Source organism: Leuresthes tenuis, unplaced genomic scaffold, assembly GCF_036924035.1.
Source record: "Leuresthes tenuis unplaced genomic scaffold, fLeuTen1.0.hap1 SCAF_10, whole genome shotgun sequence".
Classification (NCBI taxonomy): Eukaryota; Metazoa; Chordata; class Actinopteri; order Atheriniformes; family Atherinopsidae; genus Leuresthes; species Leuresthes tenuis.
In genome coordinates, this window is record NW_027325364.1 from 17,893,860 (window position 1) to 17,921,469 (window position 27,610).

The window sequence follows — 27,610 nt, forward strand, 5'->3', positions numbered from 1 at the left end:
TGGCATTTCCAACACAAACACACAATCATGAGTGAGGCATGCCAGTTCGTTCTCTGTTAGCACAGCCTGTTAGTCAGGGCACAAGAACAGAGCTGTGCTGCCAGTCTGGCTTCAGCTGTGCTTCTCTGCAGGGACATGACCCCCAAAAGCCAGATGGAGCCAGCTTACACTCTCAAACTCACAATTCTCTGTCCATGCAAACAGGGATCGTTCATTTGCTCTAATTTGTCAACCTAATAATGATTGTGCTGCCTCTGCCATCTGTGTCTGTCTGTCTCTCTAATGCCAGATGTAAGGGCCCAGCGAGGAGGGAGACTGACACCATGGACACATTTGTGGACTCAGCCTGGTACTACTTTAGGTACACGGACCCCCAAAACACAGATGGGTAGGTGCAGCCACCTCGTGCAACTTCACTCTTTATTTTTATTTTTTTTTCTTGTTTCTCTGAAGTCAACCAGCGCTAACGTTTGTCTGCTTATTCTTGAGCACGTGTTTTTTTTTTTTTCTTTTTTCTCCTGCCGTGACAGATTTTGGCACAAACGACACCGATTATAAAGTCCTTCTGTCTGTTCGAATTGAAATGAATTGAAGCGGATAAAAGTAAAAGTTTCAGTGCATATATGTCTGTTTAGATCAGAACATAGTCTCTTTGTGATTTCTGCTGCGTAAATGCATACTTGATTTTCTCTCTTGGCTCACACACACACACACACACACACACACACACACACATTTAAGTTCACACAAACATTTTATGCTGTCGGCGCTTTTTGAGAACATTATGCTGGACCATATAATTATGCTCACTGTGTATCACCCACTCTATCTCCCACTTACCCATTTCAAACATTCATATACTGGCTGTGTACATGCACACACACACACACACACATACACATGCGCACACTCTTCCCTGAAAGTTTCATTCTCTGCCAACGGAGATTATGGAGCCATGGCTGTCACCTGCTGGGATGGTGGCGATACCCTGAGCTTAACAAAAGAGATTAATTTCCCAGTGCCCTGACCTAGCAGTAAAGCTGCTTTAAAAGGGAAGGGAACTGCTCTCTCTATTGCTTTCTCGAGCTGGACAGATTATGGCGCAACAGAAAAAGTAATTACACTATTTGTGCATTTCAGCTGGCTCCCAGAGCCTTACATGCACTGGAGGGAAAAAGGAAAATAAGAAGCAAGAGATGTTGAGAGTAGCAAGAAAGAGGAAGGGGATGAGAGGGTGGTGCCATATGGGAGTTTGTGCATTGTTATGTATTAGAGTTCCGTGAACTGATGCCATCTAATAGGCTAAATTATTTTCAGCATTGTAAGTTAATAAGTTTTGTTTTTTTTTCCTCTGGTTCAATCATCCAGAGACCTCATCAACCACAACGGGGGAAGTGAGAGGCAGAGAGGTGTGAAGGAGGGTAATGACTGTGTAAAAAAGTGATGCACTGAGATAGCAGTGTGCCTTTATAGAACATCATTAATGCTGATCATCGCAACAGTCAGGCTAACTACATGCAGCTGCCATGCAGAGATCTAGAGAAACACTTTTGGTTAACTGTTAACATGTGAGACTTCTTTTGAGTGTGAGGCCGGTTAAAGAGGAGAGGCTTCAGGATGCTGCTGTTCACCTCATCCTTGTGTGTCAGAATCAGCCTGCCCCCTGCAGGACGAGTGTGGGAATGTCTGTGAGAAATCACGCAACAGCCAGCGTCGTCTCATACAACCTTGTCTAAGAATATAATATGAAACTTACAGAAGCAAAAATCTTCTTTGCTCCTTTTAGTTGCCGACGAATCTAATTCAAGACTCTAAGACTCAAACCGATTTTGTAAACAAAGCGAAGCAACTTAGTTTGAACTGTTTTGCAACACAAGTTATGCTCTGCACAAGTATATGATAGTATGAAACGAGAAAGAAATGGTTGGTGTTTGTATAACAGTCAATAGCAGTGGAACAATCAAATACTCTTTAGGAAAGTTAAAGCCTGAGCATCTCATACATCCTCATGACGATTTGGTCTCTGTGTTTTCTCAGAAGAAAACATGATATGAAGCCATGCATTTGACATGAAACAGTATATAGAGAGACAAATAGAGACGTAAGCATGAGCGGTGCTAGATATGTTGATGTTTACGAAATAAAGAAACCATGACCTCTGCATGAACTCCATCTGCAGAACTCTTAGGGAGGGAGAAGGCATAAAGACTACTGAGCTCTTTGTTTTTAACAGCACGAATGGGCTTCGAGCCACAGTAAATTTGCTCTTCCTCTTCAGGCCTTTCCAGCGACAGCTCGCAGATCACTGGCTGCCCGTGGACGTGTACATCGGCGGGAAGGAGCACGCTGTCATGCACTTGTACTATGCTCGCTTCCTCTGCCATTTCTGCAAGGATCAAGGTCTCGTGGGCCACAGGTGGAATAAACTGTGATTTATGTGCTCTTGATGTCCGGGCGTTCTCAGTGTGTGCGTGTCAGTGAACCCTTTCTGTCTTCCAGGGAACCTTTTTGGAAACTGCTAATCCAGGGTCTGATCAAGGGCCAGACCTTTAAACTGTCAGACAGCGGCCAGTACCTGAAGAGAGAAGAAATAGACTTCACAGGTACACACTAACCGAGTCTACAGCGTGTTTGTTAATGTGACGCATTTGTAACAGATGGCTTCTTTCCATATGAATCTGCGGGATGACACAGCTTCTGATTGACACGTGAAAAGAAAAGAAGAATGCTTCTTTGAATTGTAGTAGTTTGCGATAACAGTATCCCTCTTCTATCAGTGTTTTCTGCCGAGCCCTCTCTGGTTTGTGCTTCATTGCTTCTTCCAACTGAATCATATTTTAAGCAGCCACACCTGATGAAAGTGAAATCATAGAAAATCTGCTTAGGAGACCTAAAAATTGTTCAGCTTTAAGCTGTTGCTCAATAAACGAGTAAATGTAAAAGTAAAAGTTCTTTATCCAAGCGTTCCTTCCTCTTTCTTTTGTTAAATTTGGCTGAACGGGACCCATTAGGACAATACAAGTGACATTCTCCAGATAAAATTGATTGACACTAGAATCTATTGACTTAACACTGTCAGATTGTTGTTAAATTCCTAACACTGAAGAAACTAACTTGGACATTCCTGAAGAATTTTCCCAGCTTTGTCTGACATCTGACACACCACCCTTCCTCTAGATAAGGAGCCGGTGGCACTGAGCGGTGGCCGTATCGAGGTGACGTGGGAGAAGATGAGCAAATCCAAACACAATGGCCTGGACCCCCAAGAGGTGGTGCAGCAGTACGGCGTGGACACAGTTCGACTCTACATCCTTTACGCTGCACCGCCCGAGCAAGACATCCTCTGGAATGTCAAGAGTGAGCCTAAATGCTAATGATGCGGATGCATTGAAATATTCATGAACACTAATTAGGAATGATGCAGAGGATATTAGTTTCTTTTTTTTTTTTAACGAGTAGACTTTGTCTTTACGTCATGAATCGTCACCTAAAAGAAACTGTTATCAAATTGATGACTTTTTTTTTTTTTTTTTGTTCTTTCCACATTATTTATCAAATTATCCTTTGCTTCTGCATTTGTGTGTGTTAACCCGCTCCAGCGGATGCTCTTCCTGGCGTTCTGCGATGGCAGTCTCGACTGTGGCAGCTGGTGACCAAGCTGAGAGGAGCCCGGCAACTCGGAGACGTTCCCAACCCCTCCTTGCTGAAAAAGAAGGAGATGGCAGAGGTCCAGAAGATCTGGGGAAACAAGAACTATGCGATTCAAGAGGTAGCTGCTCTGCAGCGGTTGACTTGCTGTGATCTTTGATGAGATGAAGTCTCATGTTGATGTTTTTTGAAAGTGACTTTTTGTAGGAATTCTTACCAGCAGGGGTCAGCTATGGGCTCCTTTTCAAAATCCACACCGATTTTACAAAAAAGTTTATGTTTATTCATGTTCAATTCCTTAATGTTGGTCTGCTTTCTCTTCTTCACAGTGCTAGTTATCTGTGGACATTATTTGAATGTCAATCATGACACTTTAATAACTGACAACAATAAGCTTCGTTTCTCAGATACAAGGTATAGGATGATGGCATATGAGCAATAAATCACTCAATTCAACTGTATAAAGTCTTGTGTCCCAGCATCTATTGCAACCCGAAACCCCCAGAGTGAAGAGCGACAGCAGAGGGGGATAAAAATTGATTTTAAATCCGCTCCCTCCGCTTTCACACTTTATAAATAGCCTACTTTGGCTGCCAGGTTGGATTCGCTTTCCCCTCCCATCAGAGCTTTTAAACGACCTCGGGCTGTTTGCTATGAGGCCTCAAAGCTGAAGCTGTCCTTTGATGTGCCCCACAGAAAAGTCACATTGATCAACATCCCTCTAAGGCCATTCCCTAGAGGACTCTTCTTCCCAGCAGGCTAAACATGGGGATGCTAACACATTCCCAGTTGGTACACACTCATTGTAACAGGGATGCTCCTTTAAGCCTCTCAATGTTTAGTAATGAGTCATCAGAGGCAGAAATATTCCTTGACACAATCGGTCCACATGAAAGCATTCATACATCTAATGAGCCCCACCATATATTTTCAGGTGACTGCTCACTTCACAGAGGACTTCCTCTTCAACGCAGCCATCTCTCGTCTAATGGGACTCACCAACACACTGAGTGTGAGTGCACCCTCGCATACCTTAAAGGAAACATCTCACAATTACTGTTCAAAACATTCGGATGATAACATTTTTACCAGCACGTGTCTCTGTGTGCGTTCAGGGTGCAACGGTCAGGGTGTTGCAGCACAGTGTGGAGTTCGAGGAAGGTCTGGCTGCCCTGGTTGTGATGGCGGCGCCCATGGCTCCTCACTTGGCTTCTGAACTCTGGGCAGGTTGGTGGCATTCAGACTGTTGGCAAATTTAAATTTCCCTCTCACAAACAGAGCATGCGTGTGGTGTAAAATGACTGGCAGTAAGGAAAGGCAGCTGTCATCCGTCATATGATGAAGAACAGAGAAGCAGGATTTCCCTTTGAATGTAAAATATCCATACGTCACTTCATAATTTTACAAACATTTATTCAAAAGATAATATTTACTCCGCAGTGATGAAACAAGCAGTAAATCACCTAAATAAAAAGAAACATCAAGCTTTTTATTTTTCTGTAATTAATCGCATTAACAAATCTAAAGTACATTTAACCTGTAATCCAATGACTGTCCATCAAATAAAAATGGAGAGCAGTGCTGTCAAGCCTTCTGTAACAATAAACAATAGAGAGGAAGATCCAGCGTCACTTTTCATGCCTCGAGTAGAGGCTCGCCCTGGTCCTGGCCCGGAGGACATCCCTTTATTGTTGTTGACACACGTACACAAGATTTCAGCACACAGCTGAGAGAAGAGGGGTTCCCGGAAGAACACAGAGTCCAGCTGATAGCCAGAGTCAGGAAAAGCTGGCAGATGATGGCCGGGAGGACGGAATGTGTGTGTGTTTTGTTTGTGCTCACCTACGTGCTTGTTAAACAGTTCATAAACAGGACAGACAGATGAGGGACATGTGACCTCTGCTGCGCTCTCTCGTTGGCTGGTCGTAATTTTACACACACAGTTCAGGATGGAGGAAGTTCACATCCTTCCCTTGTGCCTCCAGTAGGATGTACACTCGCTGGTGTAGCTCAGAGTCAGGATAGGAGGTAGAAGGGCAGCTGGGTTGTTGTTTGACCCTTGGCCGAGGTCCGCAGCTACTTTTCTATTTGTTGTTGTTTTTTTTGTGCCAACTATTTAACAGTACCTCAGCATATCTATATTTAGTCTGACAGTAAGTGTTGTTTGTAATGCTCATCTCTCCCAGGTCTTTGCCAGGTGAAAAACCCCCTCAGCCCCGTCCTCCAGCGGGGAGGAGACGTCCTGCAACAGTCCTGGCCGACTGTGGACCCCCAGTATCTGGAGGTCCCTGACTTTGTGGAGGTTTCTGTGCTGGTAGGATCACATAAACTCTTACTCTGACACATGAACTGCATGGATGCAGGATCCGCATGAAAGATTTGCATCGATAAAAAAAAATGTCAAGCAAAAGCCGTGCAATCACAGTGCAATTTTCAAGAGGGCCTATGATTAGACTGCACGTGCACATGTGTGTGTGTGCACCTGTATGTGTGTGTTTATGTGTCAGCATGTTGAGTGATGTGCTTTAAGGTAAATAGACAAGTTGGTCAGCCATTAAAAGCCAATAACAGAGCTGCCATGTTACTACAGTGTTGGCTACACTGTTCCTCCCCAGTGCACTTTTTCACTCCTGCCTGTGAGCTTCCAAACAGTGAAAGCTCCCGGTTTGGCAGCGGATGTTGTCTCGTGGACTTAAAGAGTGTGCGTGCATATGAGTGTGGCTTAGTTATTACTCATGTTGTGGGAACCTAAATTTATTTACAAAGTCACATTATGGGGGCGTGCCTTCCTTTTGGAGACAAAAAGCACATTCCTGTGCTGTAAATATAAGGTCAGCCATGTTTTATGGTCAGGATAGGATTAGGTTGAAATGAAGATTAGGTTTAGGATTAGGGAAGTAGTAGTTATAGATCGTGTAGATCTCCAGGAAGCTTTAGAGTTTTAGTTTTAGTGTGCTGACTGGCAGTGGGAACATCGAGGCGTTGAAGCTAAGAATGACGGGTGCATGTGAGAAAGTGGGGATCGCTAAAATGCCCTAAAATCTCCGAATGAGTCTCAACCTCAAACTCCTTGACCTCACAAAGATAGTTTTACAAACACAAATACAGAAAGAGAGCACGTATCTGAGCTCCCAGCGCTCAGTGATGATGATGTTGGTTTTCCTCTGGACTGAGCTCTCTGTTGTGGGCTTCCACATGCCTTCTTTCTTCTAATCATGCTCTTGAGGTTTGTCCCAGAAAGGAGGCTGAGGGTGAGCGGCATGGCCTCTAAGACACACACACACACACACACACACACACACACACACACGCACCCACACACCATTAATTTGCAACCGTTTCCAGAGACATGATCATATCCAGCGTGTGTATGCATACACTTGCTTCTAAACATACAGGACTGAGTGCCCTTCCCATACCTACCACTAACTATGTGTTTGAAAGGGTGTACTGTATATGCAGACTGAGAGGTGGAGTCTGTTATTTTGGGACCCTTGTGCCAGGAAAGCGTTTAGGTACAGCTTCACATAGCTTAATGGAAAACCCTAGAAAGAACAAATCAGTAACTTCTCTCATCTCTTGCCTTTTATCTCATGCCCTCAGATAAACAACAAGGCCTGTGGCACAGTGACGGTGCCTCTGCAGGTGTCCAAAGACACTGATCGGGTCCAGCAGCTGGTGTTGGAGGGCCCCATTGGACAGAAGTTTCTGAGCGAGCGCAGCATCAAGCGAGTCATCCTGTCCCCCAGGACGGCCCTCATCAACTTCCTTGTTGACGTGTAACGTTTGGGCTTCTTTTGTCTGTCAGTCAGAGACTCAGCACAGAGAAAGACAAGAAAAGTGGACTTTTCAATGTAATAAGAGAAAGACTGAATGAGAGTCTGTCATCTGTAAATTTCTTCAGAGATATTTTATTTATATTTTACGGTTTATATTAAAAGATTGAAGAAACAGTTTCAGTAGTCTCTGGAAACATTGCCGAGTGAGATTCGGCACCTTCACATCAGCCTGCTGTTAATCACAACCTCTCGACTGTCCAAGCACCACTTCAGATTCCAGACATCATTCACGGTCTCTCCTTCTGTACCACCTCTTTCAGCGCTGCACACATGACTGATGCCTCACACCTCTGAGACTGCCACAGCCTCTCTGCTCCGTGTCTCAGCTGAGTCACACAATCACGATCTGCCTTATCAGTGTTTGCGTACGTCTGTGCTTCTTCTTGTAGCTGCAGATTTCCTCTAAGCACCGTATATGGACTGTTGGCTTTGGGGTGTTCCGCTGTGAACTGTCTGTGAACCCTTCTGCCATAGAAAAAAAGTCAGGTGGAGGTAACCGAAGAGCATCGTGTCGGTGGGGATTTTTCACCTCTCCATCACATCTCGGTTGTCCATTGCCAGCAGCGCCTGCTCATCAGCTCTGTGTCTCAACCCTGGGCCAACATGACTCAGCTGTAAGTGCTGTCCTGGCAGAGCACACACGCCAGAGGCACTGAAATGTATCTGTGTGCCCACCCACAGGCCTATCTTTAAAGCCTGTGTGAGTAAGCGGTCATCTGATACGTGCAAGCATCCTGCACAACTTTTAGTGCCCACAACTCTGATTAATCTAAAAGGTTTTGCCATGTGTATGACTAACATGTCTCCTAGTGTCAGTGTGCGAACGTGCACATTCTGAAATGTGCAGTTCACTCATCGGTTTTTGCAAGGTCAGCTTCTGTTCTAGGACATGCTTTTATGTGATAACAGGAGGAACAGCACATGACTGATGAAGTCAGGCTGTCTTGTCTCATTTTGTAAGTGATAAAAATGAGGGTTTTTTTAGTGATACTTTGTGAATGAAAGCAGTACACATGGAAAAACAATATTCCTTACCAGACCCACAAACCTTTTTCCATATTTCTGGGATTTATCGCAGGCCATCAGGTGACAGGAAAGGGCTCTCAGGAGAGACAGAATAACAGGAAGAGAAACCAGGAATGAGAGGAGGGGAGCCACAACTGTGTTCGGTGTTCTCTGTATCCTCTCAAATTATGCAAATGACCTCAGCCAGACGCCACAGCACAAAACAGAAAAAGGACAGATGCAGCCTTTGTGAATTTTCTTTTGCTTCATCTTTGTGTCTGTAATAAATGATTTAATCCTCTCAACATTACTGTGTGCACTAACCATTAGATCCACTGGAGTTTGTTTGTGACCCACAATCACTTGGACTTTTGTGTCATCGCTGCAGCTGTTTTCACACTTTCCTTTTAGGTTCTCCGCTCTCGGCAGCTTCTAAACATACGAACCTGAACTGGTTTGAACAATTGGCTGAAGTGGCTGTGTCATTACATGGAGCTCCAGCGTAGCTGTTTTTAGACGGGTCAGAGACGGCCGGAAAACTGTTCCCACACTGAAAGTTAACACTCTTAGAATGAACAGATATTCCTGCACAGTGTTTCTGCTGAAATGAGGTCTGAGGTGTACTGATGCATTTTCTTTAACAATTAATGCTATCGCCGTCAGCCTCTGCAATCGTTTAGCACTTTTTGTCAGCTCTGCAGTTGCCATGACGACTGTGAATAGTCAGCGGTATTGTGCTGTGACTCACTTTCTCCTTAGAACACTGTCATAGCCTTTCTTACACAAGAGATGTGCAGCACAAGTTGTCTTTGATGATTAAGAAAATCACTTTCCTCCTCTTGAGAAACTCTACGAGTGAGTGGGTGGGTGGGTGGGTGGGTGGATGGGGGGGGAATTAGGGCGAGGCTCACAGCAACACAATTCCAGTCACCCTCCACTGCACGTCCAGTCCCTGAACTGGACTGTGCATTCTCACAGGGGGACAGACAGTAATGCATCTTAGGGCTGACCCCAAGGCTGATAATTTGGTTATCTTTGGATGTTCTTTATGTGACCTCATTCTGTGAGCAATGGTGCTTTAATTGTGTCGAGGATGACGCTACACGCGTGGGAATGCAAATATTCAATCGTACACGAGACAAAAATTGCTGCTCTGCTTGAATGAAGTTTTCCAACTGCACGTGCCTTTGCGCAAATGCTATTGTTTTATCGTACAAGAAGCTCGCCTTGAATTCAACACTTAAGTGTGCCATAAACTTTGTGATGCAGGTTGCAAAGGTATATGGGGTGCTTTGATTTAATGAGATACAGCCCGCTTGCTTCCAACATGACAGCAGCAATATTATGGAAAGCCTAAAGGCTTCATGTTGGAAGTTTTAACGACAGTAAAACACAACTAGTAAAGCTAAACTAGCTCAGTTTTTTTTTCTTCAGAGCTTCTGAGGCTGCGTGTTTGAATTATTCTCAGCAAAAAGGAACCACACAAAGAGTTAAACATATCATTTGTACAGTAACACGTCAAAGTCGGATCCCATTCGTGTGGGATATTTGGTGTTCTTCTCATGTCACAGTACATTTTCATTCCATTAGCACTTTCCATATGCATAATGAAAACCACCCTGCCAGTAACATCTCTCTGTTCTGCTTTATGAGGAAATGCGTATATATCACAACTTTGCAGCTTCTGCTGTGTTCTTTAAAAAAAAAAAACAGCTTACACTTTTAATAAACCTCCGTGTGAATAACATCAGTTGGCATGTGAACAACTTCTCTGGGGTGTTTGCTTCATGAAACCCCAGCTGTTTTCAATAAATATGTGTCAGAGAGGAGTAAAGCCAGTTAAGCACACGGCTTGAAAAAGATGTATTATCTCTGTATCCTTAAAACATACAGATGGTCGAGCCTTGCTTGCAGTAAACATGCTATTTTAATTATACCACTAGCAGCAGCGGAGAGGCCCCATTAACATCCCAGACCCCCCCCACACACACAAATTTAACTAGGACTGTCAGAAAATATATGTCCACTAAAGTTTTCTTTTATTGGAAAGAAAACTAAAATGTGTTGCTGTGGGTCCAGGCTGCAGGGCTGACTACACTGTTTCCGTCTCATATATTACAGTACAGTTTTATGGCTTTATTCATCCTATCGGTTGTTTATTGCACAAGTAGAAATGGTTGGATGTGCGTGTCCAGGTGCCAACCTTTGTCCACCTGTTCAGATCTCTGGAAAAGCACATTTCAGATATCTAAATGGTTTCACCAAACAGAATTACTCCCCCCAAAGTATGTGGTTCAATTTGAGTAAATGTCAAATATACATTGTCCTGGTATGGGCTATTTGATTTAAAAAGTATTTGTACTTTTTTGTTGTACTTGTTTTTGCCTTCTCAGTGAAGGCTTATTCTCACCACTGAAAGTGTGTATCAGGTTACCCACCTTTTAAAGTTTACCTCTAATCTGAGCTGCCCTATCATTAAAAGTAACTCTACAAGGAGGAACAATTAAAGTAAAAGTTATTGAACTTTCAGTTATCTTGTTGGATTCGATTGTTATGAAGCAAAAGGAGACTGTTGAACATTTGTTGTCTCAAAGAGAAGAGGCTGTCAGCCTCCTGATATTTTTAAAGATGACAGGACGCTAACGCCTGTTAACACACCAAAGCGGATGAAGATCTGCCCACATGTTCCGGTGAGTTAAAATAAGTTCAGGGGGGGCCGATTCAGACGAGTTCTTTTGTACAGCTCGATCGTACAAGTTCTATTGAATAAGAAAAACGCCGCTATAAGATGTGCTCGTCGTGTTTAATTCGAGCTCTGCGCCTTTAAAAACAAACTGTTCCCTGTTTCCAGTCCCCAATGTCGGCCGGTGGCCACGTATGGCCCCGCTCTCCAACGTTTCTCCCACGGTTCGGTTTAACCGCCGCTAACAACTTTTAACGGTTCGCCGTCGCGACGTTCACGACGGTTTGGCTTTTTCCCATCTCTGTGGGGAACTTTTCTTGTCCCGTTCGAGGTGTAGCGGACGAAGTTTTGGATGAAGGTTTCCCGCTGGGACGGTAAAGCTGGAGGAGGAGGGGGCAGGTTGTCGCGGGGTCGTCCAGGGTATCTGATCTGGGATCTGCTCACATTTCTAATCAGACAGACGGCGGCTTCTTCGGCGCTGAGTTGAGCCGGACGGACGGATAGTTTCACCGGGAAAAACTTTAAACTTCTCACTTCGAGGGATTAAAGGGACGGAAAGGTCGGAAATAACTGAAGTTTACTCTGTATGTGGACTATTGCCTTGGCTCAGGACTTGGAACTACTGGTTTCGCCCTGGAAGTATCACTCTTCCACAAAAACCTGTGATTAATCAAAGAGTTGGCGTTCAAATAGAACTTCTTCTAACTTTGCCTAAGCGGACGCCGAGCGTATTTTCACAATGGATAAATACGAGGATCTAGGACTAGAAGCGAGTAAGTTTATCGAGGACTTGAACATGTATGAAGCATCCAGAGATGGCTTATTTCGAATGAAGAGGGATGCAGGAAATAATCCCGATTTTGAAGAGACGAGGAGAGTTTTTGCCTCTAAAATGTCTAAAATACACATGCAGAAACAACAAGAGGAGATGGCAAAAAACAACCAGGCCATCAAAATGAATGGGGGTCACAATAGCACTCATTATACCAAAGACAGACCGCCCATTAACAGTTACAGACAGCCGGGTGAGGCGTCAGCGAAGCCCCCGATGCTCTCTGGCCCTGCGCCGAGCTCCGCGCCAGGGAGTCAGTACGCTCAGTTCGACGGCCAGAAGCACCACACGGGAATCCAATCTGAGCTTCAAGCCAGCAGGGCATATGCCTACGGAAATAATTACGATAATAAGGAACGTTTGGAGCCCCATTTATACCAGCACAACAGTGCCTCGCCGCCTACTTCTGGAAACTCTGCTGTAAGCGCGCCTTCACACACTCGCCACCCCGTCAGCCCACCGGGTACTTGGGCCCCATCAAGAGAGCGCCAGCTTTCCCCATCTTTGTCAGGGAGCAGTGCATCTCCGCAACAGCCCCAGCGCCCGCAGGCACCTTCCACTGTCAACAGTCTTCCATCACAACAGAGTCAGGCTGTCAGCCCGACACCATCCAACTCTTCTGGGGGAGCCAGAGGTTGGACCGGGGAGCCCTCTGGCTCAGCAAAACCAGACCCCATCCCTTCCTTGCCTCTGAGTGCTTTCACAGGAGCGGCTGACTTCCACATTCAGCAGCCCTTCACCCAGCCTGCAGCACATTATGTGCCAGCTTCAACTTCAAATCCCTCTGCCGGCCATAATGGTCTTGTGGCAGCTTCCTCTGTCCCTCGTACATCATCTGAAACACCTCAGGCCAAAGCCCAGGTAACATCTGCTGCCTTGAGTCCTGGCAGTGTCTCTAAAAACAGCAGCCAAGCTCCAGGTCTCCGCCAAATGCCTGCCAGCGGTCAGGTCATCAGTGGTGAAGCTGAAGGCCTGCCGTCGCCCAGGCCTGTCCAGCAACTGGCCTCTCAGCCTCTGCTCGCACAGCCCTCTGAACCGGCACCTTCAGCCGCTGAAATGAAACTAGAGGCCCTCACTCAACGACTGGAAAAAGAGATGGATACCCAACCAAAGGCTGACTACTTTGGTAAGACTTCAGATTAGCAGCATCAACAAGGGGACTTCTGTCAGTTAGACAAATGCTTTGAAGCCAACTGAATGACAGAGCTACCCACCCACAGTTCAGAACATAAACCCACTTGTTTTTGATTGCATATTATACACACACACACACACACACACTGCCGCTCTTTGTCATCTTTCCTCTGGGTTTACTTCACAAAGACAAAAACGACTTGTGTGTGTTTTCTGTGGCTTCATCTGGAGTGCATCCCAGCTGTTTTGTTTCTGATGGTGTTTGTGGTCGTCACTGATCAATTAATTAGATTTATAAGGCAGACAATGTTTGAGGCCTTTGTTGTTGGACTCTGTGGAATGCCGACAGTATAATTTTTGATTCATTAAATCTTTTTTTTTAACAGATTCGCTGTCTGACTACAAAAAAACCCCCCCTTTGTCTCTAAAAGGGAGCCAGATGCCAGAAAGAAGAATGTTTTCCTCTCGTCTCTTCCCAGAGACTTGATTTATTACTGTTGACGCATCGCTGTTAATTCAGTAGTTGGAGCTCGATCTTTTCAGTCGGAGCCGTGTGGCATTAGATTTGACTCCTGTTGTCGGTTCCCGCTTAGACATGACTGGTCTGGCAGTGGCCTCCAGAGCCCCGTGTTTCCACTGCTCTCACTTCTCCGGCCGTGCCGTACGCGCTCGTGAATGTGTTGACCACCAGCACACATGGAAAATCCTCATGAATAACATCACCTGCGAGCGGTAGCGGCTGCAGAGTTGAAAGGAATGTCCATTATCAGCAGAGCCTTTGGTTCCTGTTCTTTGTGTCGGTGTTTGCGGCACATGAGCTGCTCTGCGTGGACTGTTACGACTCTGACAAAACACACTCGTCCCTGAGATCAGTGAACAGGCTGTTGTCACAGATGGAGACGGATATATGAAAGATATATATATATACGGCTTGTTTTAGGGAGGGAAAGCCGCCGTTGGTGCTTTTGCCAGTTTCCTCAAAGCCAGTGCAGCTTGTGAATAGGGGCTGCGCGTCTTTTTACGGGGGGGGGTAATGGGAAGGACAGAGTGTGAGGTGTGTGATGTCTTGGAAGCCACAGAGCACCCCACACCTCACACCCTCACCTCCTCGCAGGAGGAATTTCCTGCTGGAATGTCACGATCGCAATTCTCAGCCTTCCTCAGCCCCCCTGTGTGCTTGCTTTGGTGTGTAAGGGAAGATGTTCTGGCATACATCACTGTCACGACGAGGCTCATAAATAGCCTCACAACACGAATATTGCGGATGTATAGAAGAGTGCGCAGCTAGCAAAGGTTAACTTTTAAAATGATTCAGTGCACAGATATTTATAGATTTTTTTTCTTCTTCTTCTTCTTCTTCTCTTCTCTTCTTTTTTTCTCTCTCTCACAGACTCATTCCCACATAGCCCACACATATATAATAGTTCCTTTTAGGAGTTTCCCACCAGACCGTGGCTCATTCTGAGTCATGCTTTCATGCTAGATTTAAAAAAGGAAAATGCTGGTGGAAGCTGGTTTCCTACACATCATCAGAAACGTTTTCAGGTTTCTTTCAGCTTGTTGTCGCATTTTAGGCTCTTACCTGTGAATACTAAGCTGTGGTCACTTTTCTGCATGTACCTTGGTCCATGGGGCCTGGTTCTTCCGCAGGGCCGGGCCTGTCAGATTTCCCATCTCTGCACTATGGGGACTGGCAACTGCAGTTGTAGGCTCTGGGAAACAGAGTTCATTGCCAAATGGCTGCACCAGGGGAACACTGAGGAATGTCTTGAGGAATTTAGAAAATGAGGCTTTAAGATTTAAAAGTGGTTGGGGGGGTGTTCCCTGACAAGTTTAGGGGTGCCTGTGGTGCAGCTGAATGGATGAGTAGACGGTTGCAGACATTTCGGGACAACTTTGTGGATGTGCCTTTGTCCTTGGCCACATGAGCCTAAAAGGATGTGAGATTTATTGATGAGTTCATCCAAGAGGGGAGAAGTGGTGGGACATCCCAGACTTATGCCTGCCCCATTCCTTTGGCTCTCTCTCTCTCACACACACACACACACACACACAAACACTCAGTGGAGCATTTAGTGTCGTGTTAAGATGGGGGATTAATTTATCCCATCTGGCTGTCTTGTGGAAAGCGTCATTTTAACTCTTCCCTGGGATTCTTGGCTTCTGCCCTGGCAGTCTCTTTTAGGCTTATTTTCATGCGTGCGAATGTGATATCCCATTGTGCACATGTGTGTGTCTTTGTGAATTTATGCCCTGTGGAAGTTGACTGGAGTTTTTTTTTTTTTGTGCTGTATCATCTCTGGGAGAGGAGTCTTGACTTAGAAAACTCTTCCAAAATTGAAATTGCCTACAGTACAGTTTTATTTCTGTGAACAAGCAAACGGATAGTTATTTTTTTGCGATGTTCAAAAATGCAATTTAGTTCAATCTATAATTCCTCTTCAGTCCATTGGCTTCATTATATGAATACTTGGGGCTAATTGGTGAAGTGATAACATTACCAGCTCTGCAAACGCACGCGCTGTAATTGGCCTCTCAGTATGCAGCTCCTTCCCAACCTGAGTGAGTCGCACCTTGAAGCCATTATCCCACGGAGATTCCATTAAAAAGGAGTAAGCAAACGGGCAAACCGATCTTGTTCGCTCAATGTAAAGGAGAGACATTTGAAGTCTTCAGACTGAAGTAACAGAAACAGGGGAAATACTTATTAGGCTGACGAAAAAGCGGTTTAAATAGTAAATGAACCTAAAGATGAGGGAATTCTGCTTGAAGGTGACACATTTCCATTAATTATGTATTGGTACTTTTTTTTGTGGGGGTAAAAAATTGTTGATTTGTTGTCAATTGTGGCTCATTACAGGGCGATGTGCTCATTCTTTATCATTTAAATTGAAAAGACCCAGCTTTCTTAACGAGAGCTTGGTTTTCTGACTGTGGTATATTAGCCCGTAAGCTGCCATCCACTGAGAGTTTTGACAGCTGGGAAAGGTGAGGGTGGGATGGGGGTTTAGCCGTGTGGTTTGTTTTGCTTCCCCTCCACTCGAAGCCAGTCAGTCCCCTAAATAATTCTGACACTGTTTGGGAATACGGGACTGCGGCCAAAGGCTTAAAAAAAGGCAGATTTGTAGTGGCCCTCGCAGCGGGGGAGAGGGGGGAAAATACACTGTACTGTCTGTGTTTTACAGGGTCTTATTCATTCTCCGTTGTTTGTTCTCTAACTCAAATGGTAAAAAAAAGTATTTAGAAGATGGGATTTCAAGGACCATCGCTTAATTGTAGAGGTTTGAGGCCGTGAATGTTTTTATTATGTTTTCATCTTGACATCATGCTTGTATAAGAGCATACGAGCAACATTCTTTTGCTTTCTAATAATATCCCCGTGTTATCTCTAAATCTTCTCTCCAGCCATCGGGGTCCCCGACGATGTGCGCGCCATGGTGGCATGCGAAGAGACTTAGCTACGCTATATATAACGCAGTTGTACATTGTCTTACCAAAAGCCCGAGAGGAGAATCGGTTAAAGTAAGGTTATTTAGTGTAGCAACGTGTTTCTGGGAGGCGACGGCTGCGCCATGTGCGGTGGACACGGCGAAAACAGAAGGTTCTTTGTCAGTGTTCTAGGAGAAGCAGGGCTGGGCGGCTCCAGTTCGTAGTCTCCAGGGAGTTTTTCTATAAAAACACACACACAAATAACCTTGTGCCCATGTACACGCAGTCCTTCTGGAATCGGGACACTTGAGGTCTTTCTTTCATCCTGCATCAGTGTTGTCGGTGCTTGTGTTTGGAATTAATTATTAATGACAGATTAGCCATGTCCTGCCTTATCTGATTGAGTCAGCATCTAACTGACTGGCCATTAGCAGCCATCGTGGTCGGTCCCTATGCCAGTTGTGTCGCGCCTTATCGAGGACGCTCGGTGACAGAAATGCAAAGCAGGGAAGTGGGATAACTAAAGATATATATTTTTTTTCGTTGGCTCGGGAAGGAATTTCATCCTTGGCAGCTCCAGAAAAATTAAAAATAGTAACGTATTGATCACACGGAAACCTTGTGTTGCTCAGGGAGCTGTCCAAAGTCAAAGGAGAGATTATGTAATTGACCTGGCATGCTCTCATGTGATTTGCTGACGTGAAAGGCCTGAATTAGCAGTCTTCATCCAACACACAGAAGAGAGGGGAAAAAAACCCCGAAAATAAAACCTGTTTGCTGTCATGGGTTTGTTCTTCTTAACGTGGCTTATTTCCTCAGCACTTTTGATCAAATGCACCTCGGCTTGAATGAACGGGTGGATTATCCGTAAGTAGACACCAGTGTCTTGATATCAAGCCACACAAAAACCGTGTGTGTTGTGAGAGTAGGCACGCTTTGATTGCTATCAACTGCTTTATTATCAGAGCTCCGGGTCTCAGAGCCAAGTCAAATAAGCACACTGAGATATACTTCCCTTTTACTGTGAAACAGCTCACTAAACTAGCTTCCTGACTTTTAGTTTTTTTTCTGCCTCTATAAATAGTGGAGCCTATAGCGTGGGTATTTGATTACCTTGGTGTTATTTGTATTGAACTTTAATTTCATGCGCGCTGATTTGTCTTTTTGTGACCTTGTTATGTTCCAGGAGCCTGCGTGAAGTGTAATAAGGCAGTTTATGGAGCCAACCAGGCCTGCCAGGCTATGGGCAGCCTGTACCATGACACCTGCTTCACCTGTAGTGCCTGCAGTAAGTATATGCACTCACACACACTGTGTGTCTCCACAATGGCCTCCCATTTGAGCAGTTTTTAACCATACTTAAAGCTTATATCAATCACTTAATAACAGGCTGCTGAGGAGACTCACTGATAGTGAATGAAAGTGGCACCCTCTTCGGTCATTTCCTTCCCTTGCAAAAACACATAATTATTGAGGGATTACTGTCATGTATTGCTGCTGTTTGGTTTCTGGGTGTGCCAGTCCCTCTTCTACAGCCCACACAAAGACACACAGAAAAACTTTTTACCTGCCTACTTCCTCCATATGTCAACGCTGATGGATGCAGAACTTGAGAACAAAAATCCCTGGTTTGAGAGGCAGCAAGAGGTGTTTGTGGCTCAGTGAGGACTTTTTTATGGGCCTATCAGTTATATTAGTCAAGCTGCATAGTTGAAATGTTAAATTCCCGGTCTACGGATACGTCTTGTTGCTGTTATTTCCACGGAAGCCCTTTCGAAGATGCATTTTTTGTTTACTTGATTACTTTGATGAATTGATTTCTGCCAAACTGAAACAGTTGAAACTCATGACCTTGGCTGCATCGCCTGCTGTATTACTGACCCGTAGCTTCATACCCAGACAACAATGAGAATCTCTGCCCCAATTATCAGATGGTGTGTATGGAGAGTATTTGCGCCACTGCGCTGGTGACCCTTGCAAAGGCTCATTATTCTGCATTCTGCTGCACCTTTGACCTCGCTGGTTACGCTCTCAAATGTCTGATAATCATCTCTGTTTTCCTTTACCCTCTGTCCCGTGTATGTGCGAGAGACGGGAGATAAAAGAGAGGAGACACTGTGGCTCGGATTGAGGCTGATGTCTGATCTGGATGGGGAGAGTTTACACACCACATACCTCTCATAGCTTGCCCCATGTGAGGGCATTAGGGCTGTGTTCGCTGAGCGTGGCCCCAGGGAAACGTTTCTCTTCTCGGGAGGAATGCAGAGTGTGGGCCCTCGGTAGACTGAGCCCTAGCAGGACAGTAGGTGCTGTTATGTCAGCTAAGTGTAAAGAAATGGGGTTACAGTGTGGACGGGGAGATCATTCAGTGGGAGCACGCACCCCCCCACATGCAGCCGGTATGCAGGGACCTGCTTAATATGCATATGCAACAGCACAGTGCCGTCAAATATTCAGTGCTTTCATCTGAAAGTATGCCTTTATTTTTTTTTCCCTCAAGAGTTTTTACATTACGTCAAGACAACTGCTGCACGAACGAGGCTTTATGAACTCAAACCTCCCGAACTCCTTTGTCCACCAGTATGCGTGTGAGGTGACTGAGGAGCAGGAGAACATTCCTTGTGGATAGGAGAGCTCAGGCTGTCTGGGGTCTTGCACTTCGCTCCAGGGGGCCTTTTTAAAGGTACAACCCAGCTCCGGTTAGACTGTCAGTGCGATTACATGCGGGCAGTCGGATCGGATTAATGGCTAAATTACAATAAGATTTATTCAGCTCATGTAACAAGTTTAATCCGACAAGAAATCGAATCGGATCGGGTTACTTGCGATCGAATTAAGACCCTGGGATAAGAGCGTTCTGCGCATGCTCGAGATTTTTTCCCGCGATCGTCACCCGGAAGTCGAAGGAGACGATATTACTGCTGATGTCGCCAGCAAACAGTTCCTGCTTTCCAAACGTATCCGATCATCTTTGGAAATGTCCAAAAAAAAGACGGAAGTGCTCTTTTCCAGAGACGTCTCACTGGTAGTAAACCGAGAGGAAAAGGCAGAACAAGGTTGAGGTCTGAGTAGGAAGTCACGGCAGGGTCATTTTTGATTGCTTATTTTGTGAATTGAATTACACGAGGGAATCCAAAGAATGCTTTAATTAGAAAGTGGCTTTGCGTTTTGTTCTGTCCCTCAGGTGTTTTACATTTTTATGAAAGCGCCGGTAGTCGTAGTCCTTTCTGCTGCTTTTCCAGCCACCGGTCCTGACTCTTGACTTTAATTAAGCGCTTATCTTTTTGCAAAGCTCAGTGCCTTCCCTTTCTGACTCTCTGGAGAAAAAGACAAGAATGTGAAGGAGAGGAATGGACCTTAACTTGCTCTCCTCCCCCTCATCCCTCCCCCCCTCACTTTGGGGACACGGTTCTAAGACTGTCGGTCAATAATTATCAAAAGCCAGTTCTACACCTTGGCAGAGATGGGAGTGGCTGGTCTTGTAAGATAGTGTGGTTTGACCCTTGGTCAGATCCTGCGAGCTGCATGATCATTACTGTTCTATTAAAGTATGATAATGTAATAGTGTGTAACCAGTTTAGACGGCTTAATCAGTTTATTGTACCACTCATTGAAAATAAGGAATCACAAGATTTCTTTCTTTGACCATCCGGAACCATGAATTAACTATAAAGCGATCAAGCTGGTCATAAGGACTTTAGATGAGAAAAGACTCTTTTGTTTTCTTTTGTAACACGCACAAAACCTTCCTCCACTTTGTACTAGTCTGTGTACAAATACCCAGGTAAACAGATATGAAAGGCTGCTGTTTGCTCTTTTTCCCTCTGTCTCCTTCCCTAACCTCCCCACTCAGAAAATGTGAGGAATGTTCCCTCTTCCTGTGGGACATGGGCAAGAATAGCGATGTGAAGTGAGCATGAAGGTTTAGCTTGTGTGTGTGTGTGTGTGTGTGTGTTGCTATAAGAAGCCAGATCCAGACCGTACACAGGCAGGAAGCATACCAACCATGGAGAGAGACGCTGGAAAGGAACAAAGAAGAAGAACAGCAGGCCGTTGGAGGCCTTGGCCTGTGGTTAACCAGGAAATAGAACGAGTCGTGTTTAATCTGTAGCACCTGTCCAGTAATTGGATGTAATGAGCATTTTCCCCACACGTGTTTGATCCAGATGTGTTCCTTATCTTACTGAAGCCTCCTTTGAGTTCCTGTAATATTATATTATGTCACCAGTACACCATAGATCTACTATTTGATTTATCTACTTGGGGTTCAGCAGGATGTGATCAATATTGCAAGAGGGCCCATTACCTATGAATGGCTGTAATTAATCATTGCGGTCCTCATACATTAGAGCTGTAACTATTTTTATGGATTGAGCCTATGGCTCACGTAGGATTTTCCATGATGACATTTTAATAATTTGTCACCGACTTACCTTTTCTAGTCGGCTTTAATCTACTTATTTCATTTATTAATAATGAAAAAACACTTCTTTTTTTTTTTTTTATCCCCTGTCTGACGCAGCCTTTTGATTTGTCTTTTTTTTGCCAGTCTTAGGTGAGAAGTAATACGATTCAAATGGACTTTTCTGTTTCTGCAGGTCGAAGGCTGAGAGGAAAGGCTTTCTACTATGTCGGAGGGAAGGTTTTCTGTGAGGAGGACTTCCTGGTGGGTGATCAATATGCAATCAATATTCCGTATTCCTCAATTCAGGTCTGTGCCCTCATATCTTTTTATTGGGATGTCAAAATGTCTCCAGATACCAGAAAGTAGCTCAGTCAGAATTCCCTGAATGTTGAGGGGGGGGTATTCCTCCGACCGACCTACAATATTCGCAGCTCGTACTCCGTCAGCCTTCAACTTTGACCCTGTGACCCAATTTTAGCATCTAATGCAGCCGCTTCATGTCCGTTTCCTCTTGTGGGTGGGACTAGAAGGAGGTCAGTAACTGGAGAAGCCGTTTTGCTTTAAGTGGTGAAGGGCAGAGAGGACGTTTCCACCTGCTGAGTTTGACCACATGCGCTTTGCAAAAATCGTTAATCGTTCAATAATCTGAGGATTTAGATTGAATAAGATTAAAACCCCTTTGGTAACATTTGGGATTTATTTAAGGAATATATTTTGCAGCCATGTTGTGTTCTCGTATATTCCCATCTCATTCTTGTATTCACATTCTCAGTAGCTCTGTGCGTTTACCCAGGAGCCCTCACTGAATAAATCCTCATCTAATTGCCCTTCCACCAAAAGCTCTTCGCTGTGCCATTAGAATCAAAATTACTTTGAAATAAATTGGCTCCGGCTTTGCTCCCTGGGTTAACTCTGCAGTGTTCCTCCAGCCCTGTTAGGACTGACTTATACATAACAAATGCGGAGTCAAATATTGTATTTTGAGTTTAACGTAGTTGAAGCCTAATTTCGGAAGCACACCCGAGCAAATTCTAATGACTTAATTTGTTCACCAGCTGTTGGTTTTGGGGGCACACTTAAAACACACACCGCCTTTTTTTTTTTTTTTGTTATAGAATATATAAAGGATGGTCTCAGAGAGGGGGAAGGAGTAATTGAAAGCAATTTTTAAAGAGTAGTTTCAGTTAAACATGCTAAACCAGTCAGAGATCTGTCGTCCATGAAGATGATGTTTTTTTTTTTTTTTCTCTCCTCCAGTACTCTGGTTTCCAGCAGTCTGCTGACAAGTGCAACGCATGCGGACATCTGATCATGGACATGGTGAGCGTCTGTCATCTCTCTGTTTTTTTTGGCTTGTGAGTCAAAGCTGGAAAGAAAATTTGATGTATAGTTATAATTTTTTTTTTTACTCGTTTTTTACTCGTCTCGACTCTGCATCTCTTTTCGTCTCATGCACCCTCTCAAAAACGGGCTTGTAGGTTTACAATAAAGCATCATGCCACCAAGTCAGCAAACAATTCCTCTGACATGAATCTACATGTGTTTCCCATCCAGCAGACAATGTGAATGAGACGTCTCAAGTTTTATTGTTCCTGCTCCTCCTCAGCGTAGCTCTCACTCTGCAAACTCGTTTTAACATCTGGACTGCAACGACAGTCCAAACCAATAGAGATCAATAACCGTCATCTGGTTATACTGATATATATGTTTCTTTTTTCTGGAATTGACTGAAGAAATGAAAACTAACCGCTTACTTGGTCTCTCTCTATAGATCCTGCAGGCCCTCGGCAAGTCGTACCACCCCGGCTGTTTCCGCTGTGTGATCTGTAACGAGAGCCTCGACGGAGTGCCCTTCACTGTTGACACTGAAAATAAGATCTACTGTGTCAAAGACTACCACAGGTGAGAATGTCAGCTTATCGCAATCGCCGGGGGAAAATACAGGCACGGACGTGGATTTGTCTTTGCCGAATTACTCCAGCTTGACACCTTGAAAAAACGTGTCTAGGGTTTCCATGTGTCACAGCACAGATGGTTCACTTTGTTAACATGCTCTGCCATGGCTGGATCAGATCGAGAAGGCCTGCACAGGCTGACTGAGGTTGGCCCTGCCACACGTGGCAGACACATGAGAAGTTTAATCTGGCATGACCAGAGAGAGGAGGGGAGGGGGGGTCACTGTTCAGTTAGAGGTGTGAAGAGTGGCATGCAGCCATGGCTGCTGCAGTCCAAATTTGACAGCAGCACACTCGGGGGAGAACAAACACGGGTCCTGATACGTTAAATCTAACATACTGACACATATGCTTGTTAACAAACTGAAAGAAACTGCCCCAACATACAAGCTGGAAACAGCAGCACCTGCAGAACCTCAGCCGGTTCTCTCTGCGAGGACAGCATGTGCAGCTCCACCGAGCACATGTGGACGTTCACTGTCTGGCAGCCCACACATGTTCTCTTTGCTGATTAAATCAGACAAACCGTGTTGTGTATACAGTGTGTGTGTTTGACTTTTAGCTCTGACCGTTTGCACCGAGAGACCCCAGACATCCAGGTGCCAGCCGAGTGTTTAGTAGTCATGAATTCAACTTTTCTCCTTGGTGGTTTTGTGGAATCCTGTGTGTGAAAGAAAGCCAACACATCTGCAAACCTGGCATCCCTTTAGTTGAATCAGGTTCTGTGAATCTAGTCGGAGGGGGGGAAAGACTAGAGGCTGAGTGGGTTAAAAGGGTTGAAAAACATGAATAGTAGTCTTTGTTTTTTGTTTTTTTTGGATAAAGTCAATTTGAATTCAGCGACTGCACTCATTCCAGTTACTGATGTTTGCATATTTCAAGTTGAAGCCCAAGCAAAGTTTTTCTCTCTCCATCTCCCTCTTTAAGGGTCCTGGCGCCTAAATGTGCAGCCTGTAACCAGCCCATCCTGCCCTCTGAGGTAACATCAAGCCTGTATTTCTACCTACTTCTTCCATTTTGATTATCAGATATTTGAAAATATTAGTGAAGTTTTTAAGCATGGTATTCTGAGGAGGTATACGAACCTTTCTGTGTAGCACAAGACTAATTTTGTCTGTATTGTTCAACCTGTGCATACCTGACGGTTTTATCATTATCATCTGACGCATCATTTTAAACTTAATTTCTTGAATAACTGATGTCATATGCATAGAAGCCCAACCCTAGACGTACAAATGATAGCATAATAAATGTTTGTAGGATGTTCAAACACGGTTTCAGTCCAGGAATACAACATTTTTCAGTCTCGTACCCTTATTGCACACATTAGGTTCATCCACACTTATCGTTGGACCTTCAGTCACCAACAGCTGAACAGACTGGAGTCATGCCCTAAACTTTAAACGTAGCTTTGCAGATAACAGAGAGCTCAGTCGTATAGACATGTGTTCCATTAGCCAGCCAACCGAGACAATATTGTATCTAATATATCTGATAGTTTACACAGTGGACAGTTCACATACAGACAGGACATGATGGCAAGGGCAAAGAAATGTTTAAAACAAGAGCAGAAGATGAGCTCTGTTTTAGTTTCTGAGTAAATTCAGAAAATACAATAAAACTACAATGTTGTGGCAACAATACTCAGAGATGCACTCAGAGATGATTGCAAAACACTTGAGCTCCCAGGTTGCAACGCGGAGCATCGTTAAGTCGCAGAGAGTTATGGTTTTCATCAAAAGGCCTCGTGCTTGTATTGATCCTCTGAAGCTTTTGTCAGACGAAGAAGCCGAATTAAACAAATGTGTTCTGGTGAGATTGGCTTCATGTGAATTTGTCTGCCTGGATTTCTTTTCCAGGGGTCCGATGAAACCATTCGAGTTGTGTCCATGGACAAAGACTATCATGTGGAATGCTATCACTGCGAGGTGGGTCAAAATGCAGCACTCTTGAAACTGTGCGTGAAGCGACTCTGAGCCGCGGTGCCTCTGAGCAGCTCATTAAGAGACATGATAATGAGTAGATCACTGATCTTAATTACTGTCTTGGTAATTATGCAGTGCTGAGTAAAGCAGGTTTGCAACCGCTCATCATCTGAATCTCATCATCTTTTTTTTTTTTCTTTCTTTGCCAAAGTCTTTCTTTGATTGACAGCCGCTGTCCTTTTTTACTTCTTTTTTTCTTCCCATCAGAATAACATTAGTGAACTGTGAGAGGCGGCCGGCTGATTTCATAACAGTCGAGCGAATGTGGCTCTAATTTTCAAGTTTGTCAAAGAGGAGCATCTAAACTTGAAAGTTCTCTCTTCGTCGAGGCATTTCTCTCGTTGAAAACTGCCGGTCGGAGGTCCCAAATGGACCAGAGCAGTGCGGCTTTAGCAATGTGGAATAATGAGCTTTGTACGCGGCAAAGATCGGATCAGTTGCCTCATGTCTCACTAATGGAGCTCAATCAGTGGATGTACTCATCTTCATTCTTGTCCTTTGCTGTTAGGACTGTAAGATGGAGCTGAATGATGAGGAGGGTCACCGCTGCTACCCTCTAAACGGCCATCTTCTCTGCCACTCCTGCCACTTGAAGCACATCCAGCCTGCCTGTCCCTCCTCGGTCCCTGCCGCCTCCTTCTAACAGTTGTGCCGGTGGAGGGAGACACCTGCTGGATCTGCGGAGGAACTTCCAGACCCGGGAAGCACGAGTGGATTTGTTCAATTCTTGTTGTAGAGGGTTGACTGATTTGATGCATCACATTCTAACACAGTTTGACGTGTCTTTTGACAGGAATGTTAATGAAGTCTCACATATGCAGATTTTTTTATGGGTGTGACCCAACAATGAAGTATTGTGATACACCGAAGCCGAACTTTGAATGCGGTGGCGTTTTGCGAGCTTTGCTGAAGTGTTGCCATATAATTATTTTTCTATGAGTATCAGTTGCGTTGGCTTTGTAAATATCCTGTTGTCTGCTCATTCAAGATGCCGTGTGCCTTCAACTTCACACTTGCACTTCGACAGCGAATTTAAAAGTTTGTACACAAAATCATCCTTTTGAAGGTTCTTTGTATGCAAATTATGTAAAGTCAGCTCTGGACTGTGACACAAATCACTGGTACCGAAACTTTCAGTCGGAGAGGAGGCACAATTTGACGATTCATGCAGCTGTTGGAAAATAATGTCAATCATAATCTTGATTCGCGTCACACAGTCTGTAGAGGCAGATGCTTTTGTTGTTTTTTCCAACATCAGAAGGAATGCTACGGCTGGTGTTCGCTTTATTTAAAGCAGAATAGTTCAGAAAAAATCCCATTGACTTGTTTCTGCTCACGTTTGATTAGTTAGAAATGTCTTCTTCATCATTTCGGACTGATGAACGACGCCCCCCGTTGGCGAATTACTAAACTATTCTGTAAGAGGACCTGCATCCACTCGACGCTTTTTAGTTTTTTAAGTGGAGACATTTTGCAATAAATTAGACCAAATAACTTCTGACCACAACCGGCCCCTGTCGACATCAGAAAACGTGCAAAGGGCCTCCTGATTCACTCTCATTGAACATTTTCTTCCTGATTAAAGCTGGGAGGAGAGAGAGAAAGCTTTGGAGAGCCTGGATATACTGTTTAGGTGTAAATAAAAAGCTGCCACTCGTCACATTCTGCCTGTTGTAAGCACTTAGAGATAGATCAATGACCTTTTCTATGCACCTATGGTATTAGGCCTGTAGATCCATGTATTTTGTTATATTTTCAAACCTTGTATATTTTAACATATATCTGCTTGGCCTATAATCAGTTACCTTTTGTCATATTAACCTTGATGCAAACCATAGACTGACAATAACGTTTGAGTCCTTTAGTCACAGACTATGGTCGGATCTCCTGGAAATACTAATTGGATTTGCAGAGTGAACGATTTTGCTTTGATGCTGTTATTCGTGACTTGTGTTGACTAACTTAATACTTACGTTGCCTGTCATTTGAAAGTGACTCTGTCACGGCCAACTGTTGGCTAAGATGTAGAGCAAACATGCCTTGTGCTATGTGACTGTTGTAAAGAAAATATTTAATAAATGTCAGTGGGCCAGCTCTTGTTTTTTTTTTGTTTTTTTCTTCCATTTTGTTCTTTTTAAGTTCACGAGTTAATTATCAAACTTTTTAACAGCGACTTTCACCTTTCACCCCTGCATGCGGTACATTGTTGATGATAAGATGCTGCAACACAAGTCTGGAGCATGATCTGTCCGCTCCAGTGACCAGCAGTTGGACAAATGTATCTCCTTCAAACTAAAACTTTGTTCACTCGAGCTGAAAATGTTCCACATCTTCTCTCTGTAACTCCCCTCGAAGGTCGCATTTGTTCAGGCGTCGCTGTCATGGCGCCGCCACTCCAGAGGTGAAATCTTTTGCCATCAAACGGGGGCTTTGTTTTAAGCTGCCTCCTTTGCCCAAGGCAGACAGTCAGGTTTATGTGCTTTAGAATTTCCCCAGACAGCTAAAACGCTTTGTGTGCTGTAAAGACTTATGTCCGTGAAGAATCTCAGATCTGCAGCTGAACGTTTTAAAAGATTTGTCCTGGAGTAAAGAGGTTCTCCGTCTGCTCCTTCGTGCATCCAACTTTGCACGAGTACGTCGTTCCCCAGCTGCGTGCTCTGAAATAGCAACAGTTACTAATATACTACTTATTTCT

General features: G+C 44.4%; 2 protein-coding genes across 2 annotated transcripts in view; both read left to right on the forward strand.

The window, feature by feature from the left end:
• lars2 (leucyl-tRNA synthetase 2, mitochondrial) overlaps window positions 1-7,601 on the forward strand; it is a 31,834-nt gene extending 24,233 nt beyond the window's left edge. The window contains exons 13-21 of the mRNA XM_072394589.1: window positions 290-388; window positions 2,279-2,416; window positions 2,500-2,603; window positions 3,178-3,357; window positions 3,600-3,769; window positions 4,583-4,660; window positions 4,764-4,875; window positions 5,835-5,962; window positions 7,252-7,601. Of these exons, the coding sequence (XP_072250690.1) occupies window positions 290-388; window positions 2,279-2,416; window positions 2,500-2,603; window positions 3,178-3,357; window positions 3,600-3,769; window positions 4,583-4,660; window positions 4,764-4,875; window positions 5,835-5,962; window positions 7,252-7,431 (1,189 nt within the window). The 3' untranslated portion in view covers window positions 7,432-7,601. The remainder of the gene's footprint in view (window positions 1-289; window positions 389-2,278; window positions 2,417-2,499; window positions 2,604-3,177; window positions 3,358-3,599; window positions 3,770-4,582; window positions 4,661-4,763; window positions 4,876-5,834; window positions 5,963-7,251) is intronic.
• Window positions 7,602-11,223: 3,622 nt separating this feature from the next.
• limd1a (LIM domains containing 1a) lies at window positions 11,224-27,007 on the forward strand. The gene is made up of 8 exons (XM_072394590.1): window positions 11,224-13,133; window positions 17,757-17,858; window positions 21,169-21,236; window positions 22,233-22,295; window positions 22,747-22,877; window positions 23,858-23,909; window positions 24,790-24,858; window positions 25,424-27,007. The coding sequence occupies exons 1-8, from the start codon at window positions 11,915-11,917 to the stop codon at window positions 25,556-25,558; spliced, it is 1,839 nt and encodes a 612-aa protein (XP_072250691.1). The 5' UTR covers window positions 11,224-11,914; the 3' UTR covers window positions 25,559-27,007.
• Window positions 27,008-27,610: the final 603 nt, after the last annotated feature.

Bases quoted from the DNA above. Each gene is read 5' to 3' on its own strand.
- limd1a (XM_072394590.1), top strand. From the start codon at position 11,915: ATGGATAAATACGAGGATCTAGGACTAGAAGCGAGTAAGTTTATCGAG. The intron at 23,910-24,789 runs GTAACATCAAGC...TTTCTTTTCCAG, and splicing joins AGCCCATCCTGCCCTCTGAG to GGGTCCGATGAAACCATTCG. The intron at 24,859-25,423 runs GTGGGTCAAAAT...CTTTGCTGTTAG, and splicing joins TGGAATGCTATCACTGCGAG to GACTGTAAGATGGAGCTGAA.